General features: G+C 42.0%; 2 protein-coding genes across 2 annotated transcripts; both read left to right on the top strand.

Moving 5' to 3' along the window:
* The first annotated feature begins 701 nt into the window (after window positions 1-701).
* LOC127533428 (tripartite motif-containing protein 16-like) lies at window positions 702-3,659 on the top strand. The gene has a single exon (XM_051946495.1). It carries the CDS (start codon window positions 1,127-1,129, stop codon window positions 2,948-2,950), a length of 1,824 nt encoding a protein of 607 aa, XP_051802455.1. The 5' UTR covers window positions 702-1,126; the 3' UTR covers window positions 2,951-3,659.
* A 1,415-nt stretch (window positions 3,660-5,074) lies between these two features.
* LOC127533456 (tripartite motif-containing protein 29-like) lies at window positions 5,075-6,272 on the top strand. The gene has a single exon (XM_051946546.1). It carries the CDS (start codon window positions 5,506-5,508, stop codon window positions 6,214-6,216), a length of 711 nt encoding a protein of 236 aa, XP_051802506.1. The 5' UTR covers window positions 5,075-5,505; the 3' UTR covers window positions 6,217-6,272.
* The last annotated feature ends 2,137 nt before the right edge of the window (window positions 6,273-8,409 follow it).

The raw sequence follows: 8,409 nt of genomic DNA, 5'->3' as shown, positions 1-8,409 counted from the left end.
ATCAATTTATTGCGTTTGTTTAACCGCTATGTAATGGATGCAAACGTATTCGAGGCTAAGTAGCTAAGCTAATGCTAACACGTTCGGTGTTAAGAATCAAAACATCTCTGACAGTTACCTGTCTTCTCAAACATAATCGCCGTTACCCGTGACTACGATAAAGATAAGTAGCTACTAACGGCCAGATTATTTGTTTCTGGATCGCATTGTAGGCTGGAAAACTGAGGAACAGCACTTCCATGTTTACGGTGCGCCATCATTGTGGAACGGCTATGCATGCAGTGACGTATTGACGTGTTGCAGTGACGCAATGACGCTGCCGCACCTCGGCTCATAGCCGATGGAAAAGCAAATGGGATTTTTGGCGGCACGAGACTTGAACCAGACCCGCACCAGCCCTTACCTTGAACCAATGGTTCTCATCCGGTTCCCTTGGTGGAAATGCCCTATCAGTGGCCTCGTCAGACCACTTCTTCACATACCTTATGGTGGGGGGTTGTTTCTTCACCATTGGTATGTAAATGGGCTGCAGTCTCACCAGACTGTGATCTGAGCTGCCCAGCGGGTTGAGGGGGAGGAGCTGTATGCATCCTTGATGTTTGCATACAGTAGGTCCAAGGTTTTACTGTCTCTGGTATGGCAGGTCATGTACTGGGTGAATGTGGGGAGAGTGGCAGAGAGCGATGCATGATTAAAGTCTCCTGAGATGATAATAAGAGACTGAGGGTGAGATGAATACACAGTAATACCTATTACATGTGAATACTCCTGGGGCAGATAGAACAGACGCAGACTGACTGCCAGTAGTTCTACATCCTTAGTGCAGAGCTGCTTTCAATAGTATCTACAGAAACACCAAACTGCTCCAGAGGCTCCTCCTCCTGGGTTGGACTGAAACCTGAGAACACTTCCCTCCTCTTCCTGCTTCCCAGAACAACCACAGTCACATCCAGTCCATGTGTTTCCTGCAACCCTTCACAGATCTCCACGTCTACAGATGGGTGTAACCAACATGCTGTGAAGTGCAAGTCATACCAGAGAGTGAATGTGAAGAGTTAGAGATTAGTTTGTTTGTCTCATGTGAGGAAGTGAAACTATCTGACATTCAGCGTCTCTGAGAGGTGAAATGGCGCTGCAAGGAATTCAGATGGACCCGAAAAAACTCTGCTGTTCGATCTGTTTGGATGTACTGAAGGATCCGGTGACTATTCCCTGTGGACACAGCTACTGCATGAACTGTATTAGAAGTCACTGGGATGGAGAGGATCAGAAGCATATCTACAGCTGTCCTCAGTGCAGACAGATGTTCAGGCTGAGGCCTGACCTGAAGAAAAACACAGTTTTAGCAGATTTAGTGGAGGAAGTGAAGAAGACCAGACTTGAATCTGCTCCAGCTGATCTCTGCTATGCCGGACCTGGAGATGTGTCCTGTGATTTCTGCACTGGGAGAAAACTGAAAGCTGTCAAGTCCTGTCTGCAGTGTCTGGCCTCTTGCTGTGACCAACACCTCCAGCCTCACTATGATGTTGCTGCATTAAAGAATCACAAGCTGGTGGACCCATCCAAGAAGCTTCAGGAGAACATCTGCTCTGCTCACAATGAGGTGATGAAGATTTTCTGCCGCACTGATCAGCAGTGTATCTGTTATCTCTGCTCCTTGGATGAACATAAAGGCCACGACACAGTTTCAGCTGCAGCAGAATGGAACAACAAGCAACAAGTTGTTGGGATGAATCAACAGAAGATCCAGCAGAGAATCCAGGACAGAGAGAAAGATGTGAGGATGCTTCAGCAGGAGGTGGATGCCATCAATCAGTCTGCTGACAAAGCTGTAACCAACAGTGAGGAGACCTTCAAAGATCTCATCCGTCTCATTGAGAAAAGAATCTCTGATGTGAAGCAGCAGATCAGATCGAAGCAGACAGATGAGGTGAGAAAAGTCAGAGATCTTGAGGAGAAGTTGAAGCAGGAGCTTGTTGAGTTGAGAAGGAGAAGCTCTGAGCTGGAGCAGCTCTCACAAACAGAAGACCACATCCAGTTTCTGCACAATTATCCTCTAATGTCAAATGTCAGTGAATCCACAAAGCCAGCCGACATCACCAGTGTTCACCATCTGCAATACTTTGATGACGTTACAGTGGCTGTGTCAAAGACCAGAGATAAACTACAGGATATTCTGAAAGAAGACTGGATCAAGACCTCACCAAGACCAAAGGATGTTTCAGGATTGAAGATTCAGTCACAGAGATCAGAGAATGTTCCAACTTTGAGAAGTCGGTTTAGGAAAAGAAAGCATGATTCAAGACTGGAAACTTGGTCTTTGAGAGAACAGGATGTTTCAGGCTCGAAGACTGAGTTAAGGAACGTAATAGATGTTAACCCACCGCCGACCCTGTCATCAGCAGAACCAAAGACCAGAGCTGAGTTCCTACAGTATTCACGTCACCTCACACTGGATCCAAACACAGCAAACAGATGGCTATTATTGTCTGAGGGGAACAAGAAAGCAACAGTCGACTGGACACCAAAACTAACATCTGATCATCATCCAGACAGATTCATGGAAAAGTGGCAGGTCCTGAGCAGAGAGAGTCTGACTGGGCGTTGTTACTGGGAAGTTGAACAAAGGCCACCTGTAGACTCAATAGCAGTCTCATACAAGGATATTAGCAGAACAGGACCAGAAAGTAAATTTGGGTGCAATGACAGATCTTGGACTTTAGAAAATTCATACAAATGTATGTTCGTTCACAACAGCATCAAAACTCTCATCTCAGGTCCTCCGTTCTCCAAAATCGGAGTCTATCTGGATCACAGTGCAGGTATTCTGTCCTTCTACAGAGTTTCTGACACCATGACTTTGATCCACAGAGTCCAGACCACATTCACTCAGCCTCTCTATGGTGGATTTAGAGTTACTGGCTCTGTTGAATTGTGTGAGCTCAAGTAGGCAGATGTTATAAAGGAGCCAAAGAGTTAAAATCTCAGATTTTTGTCCCTGTGCTGTGGTGTTTCTGATCCAAAAGTCCAAAGTATCTGTTATTGAGTGTTGACTGAAGTGAATCTTTGACTTTCTGCACACATAAAAATCATTTTAGTCAAAGCAGATATTGTCCTCAAAGTGTGCAGCTGCATCACGTAGAATGAAATTACGAGGACGGAGAATCAAACTTGCTCCTTCATTTTCATTTGTAACTCTGAAAATACTCACAGTAAGAAGGTAAGATGTTGCTGGGTTTCATTAAATGTGCTAAAGTGATTGTACATGACTTGTGGGGAAATGAGCTTCTAATACTGTTGTGTTTGAAAATCCTCATTGCCAATGGAAATGTTTGTTCAGTCTTGAATGCTTAAGAATGTAGACCTATATTATTATTATGACTCTACCAATAATCAATAAGGACAACACTGATTATCTTCTGATACAGTGGAGACAAACTAACTGAACAGACTGGTGGTGGATGAAATGAATGATAAAATATGTCAACATTTATTGGTTTGTATAATGGATCAACTTGATTTTTCCTGAAACAAATAATGTCTCATGAGTTTATCCTATAAAATCAGTGCTTAAAAAGTATCATTTTCTGTATGATTTGTGTATTTTGATGGTTTATGCATTGCAAACAATAACTATTAAAAAGGTTTTGGAAACAGGATATTTTCTTGTGTTTGAATGGCGTGTAAACAGAAAAAAGAGGACATTTTCCAACGATGAAACTATAATTTCAAATAAATATCAACATTAGGTGTTGTCTATTGGTGGATCTGTTGTGGAAAGTTGGACATTTTCTCTTATTTGATGGTAAATCTAAACTAAAAATGACAAAAATGAAGAAAAGTAGTGTTAACTTGTGATTAACATGCTGCAAAAAGGACTTTTTTGGGCAATTTTACACCGACGAACAAAACAATTGAACTTTTCTGTTAGTTAATGATGTAACAATGGTGATAATAAGTCTTGTTGACAAAAGGAAAATCTCCTTCAATTAGAAACTGTTTTTTCAGATCAGTTTGCATATCTTCTGCATTTCTATACAAACACTGAAGTAATGTAAAAGAGAAATGCACGTTTTCAAATCTCTAAGTTATTGTCAATTTGATGATTCTTTACATTCAATCTGAGCATTAATGCAGCTCCTACCGTGTATATACTGAAAATATACGTACTATCTACACTGTTTATAAAAGGTGTATTCAAGTGAAATTCAAAGAGGTCCAGTCAGAGAAAATGTATTAAAGCAAAGGTCCTAAACATCATAATGTCTAACTTGAGTTAATGTGATCTACATTTGTAGTCTAGTAGTTGTATCAACATCCGTATGTAATCAAGAACTGACTGTCAATTGAAAACAATCAGTCTGATTCAAAACCATTCAGACAATATTTACTGTCACTTAACATTTAAGTATACAGATAAATAAGAATGTAGATATGTACAATGTTCTTCTGTCATTGAGAGAAAATCGATAAAATAGCTTTTGAAAAACTGTGCATCTTTAAATAAAGCTCAAAATTTGAGAAAAATAGAGTTTAGTGGCAAACTTTCGCCCTTTTTTTTCATGGTCTCACATCTTGACTGAAAGGTTGTACGATTTCAGCTGCTGTTCATTTTTTTGGACAGAAGATGGAGACAGAACATCCATTTCTATCCCAGCTTTTCATATAAGCCTGTTGGATAGCAGGTTTTGAGTTTATTAATCCATCTCTTTTCTGTTCGTTGTCTCTGTTATTTCGACCAATTGTGATTATTTTCAAATCGAGAAACTGCAACATTTTCCATGGTGTTTTACATATATGATATAAATGCTATTTTAATCTGTCAGTCTGGGGGTTCTTAGTTTCCCCCACATAGATTTTCTGACATATTTTGCATCTCATACCACAGACCACGTTTGGTGTTCCTGATTGTACATCATGCCAGATTACAGGATTACAGGTGGGTGTAACCAACATGCTGAAAAGTACAAGTGCTCTGAAATATCAGAGTGAAGCTTTTTCATTCACTGTCTCCAAGAGGTGAAATGGCGCTGCAAGGAATTCAGATAGACCAGAAGAAACTCTATTGTTCGATCTGTTTGGATGTACTGAAGGATCCGGTGACTATTCCCTGTGGACACAGCTACTGCATGAACTGTATTAGAAGTCACTGGGATGGAGAGGATCAGAAGCATATCTACAGCTGTCCTCAGTGCAGACAGACATTCATGCCGAGCCCTGACTTGAAAAAAAAACACAGTTTTAGCAGATTTAGTGGAGGAAGTGAAGAAGACCAGACTTGAATCTGCTCCAGCTGATCTCTGCTATGCCGGACCTGGAGATGTGTCCTGTGATTTCTGCACTGGGAGAAAACTGAAAGCTGTCAAGTCCTGTCTGCAGTGTCTGGCCTCTTGCTGTGACCAACACCTCCAGCCTCACTATGATGTTGCTGCATTAAAGAATCACAAGCTGGTGGACCCGTCCAAGAAGCTTCAGGAGAACATCTGCTCTGCTCACAATGAGGTGATGAAGATTTTCTGCCGCACTGATCAGCAGTGTATCTGTTATCTCTGCTCCTTGGATGAACATAAAGGCCACGACACAGTTTCAGCTGCAGCAGAATGGAACAACAAGCAACAAGTTGTTGGGATGAATCAACAGAAGATCCAGCAGAGAATCCAGGACAGAGAGAAAGATGTGAGGATGCTTCAGCAGGAGGTGGATGCCATCAATCAGTCTGCTGACAAAGCTGTAACCAACAGTGAGGAGACCTTCAAAGATCTCATCCGTCTCATTGAGAAAAGAATCTCTGATGTGAAGCAGCAGATCAGATCGAAGCAGACAGATGAGGTGAGAAAAGTCAGAGATCTTGAGGAGAAGTTGAAGCAGGAGCTTGTTGAGTTGAGAAGGAGAAGCTCTGAGCTGGAGCAGCTCTCACAAACAGAAGACCACATCCAGTTTCTGCACAATTATCCTCTAATGTCAAATGTCAGTGAATCCACAAAGCCAGCCGACATCACCAGTGTTCACCATCTGCAATACTTTGATGACGTTACAGTGGCTGTGTCAAAGACCAGAGATAAACTACAGGATATTCTGAAAGAAGACTGGATCAAGACCTCACCAAGACCAAAGGATGTTTCAGGATTGAGAACTGAGTTGAGGAACTTGATGGATGTTAACCCATTTCCGACCCTGCCACCAGCAGAACCAAAGACCAGAGCTGAGTTCCTCTAGTATTCACTTCACCTCACACTGGATCCAAACACAGCACACCGCTGGTTGTCATTGTCTAGGGGGAACGAGAAAGCAACATTCAGCAGGGCACAAAGTCATGTTCATCATCCAGACAGATTTGTGGAAAAGCCGCAGGTCCTGAGCAGAGCGAATCTGACTGGACGTTGTTATTGGGAGGTAGAACAAAGACCACCTAGAGCTACAGTAGCAGTCTCATACAAGGATATTAGCAGAACAGGACCAGAAAGTGAATTTGGGTACAACAACGCATCTTGGGTTTTAAAATTTTCATCAGAATGCACTTTCATTCACAACAGCATCACAACTTCCATCTCAGGTCCTCCGTTCTCCAAAATCGGAGTCTATCTGGATCACAGTGCAGGTATTCTGTCCTTCTACAGAGTCTCTGACACCATGACTTTGATCCACAGAGTCCAGACCACATTCACTCAGCCTCTCTATGCTGGATTTAGAGTTTATGGTTTTGGCTATATTGAACTGTGTGAGCTCAAGTAGACAGATGTTATAAAGGAACCAAAGAGTTAAAATCTGTTAGTGTAAATTGATTTTTGTCCCTGTGCTGTGGTGTTTGTGCTCCAAAAGTCCTAAATATCTGTTACTGAGTGTTGACTGAAGTGAATCTTTGACTTTCTACTCACATAAAAACCATTTTAGTCAAAGCAGATGTTGTCCTCAAAGTGTGCAGCTGCATCAAGTAGAATGAAATTACGAGGACGGAGATTCAAACTTGCTCCATTATTAGGTCCGAGCACTGACGGTGCCGAGGACAGGTGGTGCAAGGGCACTGACTGTCCAAGGCACCGCGGTGCCGAGGACCCTATTGAAACCTTAACCCATTGCGCTTCAGTGTCCCGCCCGCGGTACACTTTGAGATCTGCATAAGCAATTTGCTAAATGTCTGAAACTGCAAACGCGATTATACAAACACTATACACCGATGGAAAGCTTAGATTCTCATGAATCCATCGGTATAAACCACTTTCAGATGTGATTACCACGGCGGGTAATATAAACAACGAATATCCATCCATCCGTTCTCTATACACGGCTTCAACGTACACAGCGCGACTCACATTTCCGGGTTCATTATTACACACAGATGAAAATATTCCACAAAAAACGGCCATAATCCAACCTTGGACATCCAGACGAAACAAGCCAGTAAAATATTTTGTCCAAAACATGTCTTGAAGTCGGTATATACTCCACGAATAGGTCGTTTTCGAGGAAATGCACCTCGCGATGCGCATCCAATATTCCCTGTATTTCTCATCATATTTTTATTTACAAATAGAATATTAGCGATTTTTTGTACTGAAAATGGCTGGAATTGACTGCAGCTTAAGGGTTATTATTATTATTATTATTATTATTATTCTTTTATCGTCTTTTGAATTACATTTTTGGCGGCCTTATCATACCCCAAAATGCATGAAAGTTGGCATGCACATTAGGACTGGCGAAAAATGTCATATTTTATGGGAGTTGCGCATGTGTGTGGCAAAATGGCTCCATAGCGCCCCCTGCAAAATTTAAAAAATGGTCATTCGGCCAACTACCAGGATGTTTCATCTATAGCTACAAAATTTGGTGGGCATGTTCAACACATCAGGTAACACGAAAAAGTCAATCACGACCATGCCGTAAACCCAACAGGAAGTTGGCCATCTTGAATTCACTGTAAATTTTTGGCGATTAATAACTCACTGGAGGTAAGTCCGAGAGACCTCAAATTTGGACAGTATATGCACCACACCTTCCTGATGAAAAGTTGTCAAAATGCTCCGCAAAAGTCAAAAGGTGTGGTTATGGCGGCTCCCCAAAATATTAATCCTTCGCCATGAAACAGGAAGTAGTGTATAACTCTCCTGTACATGCTCCAATCTACCTGAAACTTTCCATGTATGATCACAGACCCTCCCTGACAACATCCATGTGGTTATGCACATTGACAGTCATAGCGTCACCTTGTGGTATCAAGAAGTAGACATTTTTTACACTTTGATGTACTATTCTTACTCAGTTGATCAGATTCACCTCAAATTTGGTGACAGAAGCCGAGACATGTTGATGATGATTTACACAGAAAATGGTGACTTGTTGTCAACAGGTGTGGCCATGGTGGTGCGGCTGTCAGGATTCGGCCCTCTTGCGGCCTGTTTTGTTCCTTCT

Source organism: Acanthochromis polyacanthus, chromosome 3 (genome assembly GCF_021347895.1).
Source record: "Acanthochromis polyacanthus isolate Apoly-LR-REF ecotype Palm Island chromosome 3, KAUST_Apoly_ChrSc, whole genome shotgun sequence".
NCBI lineage: Eukaryota > Metazoa > Chordata > Actinopteri > Pomacentridae > Acanthochromis > Acanthochromis polyacanthus.
The sequence above is the reverse complement of the archived record's forward strand: the minus strand, read 5'-3'. Positions and strand labels throughout refer to the sequence as shown.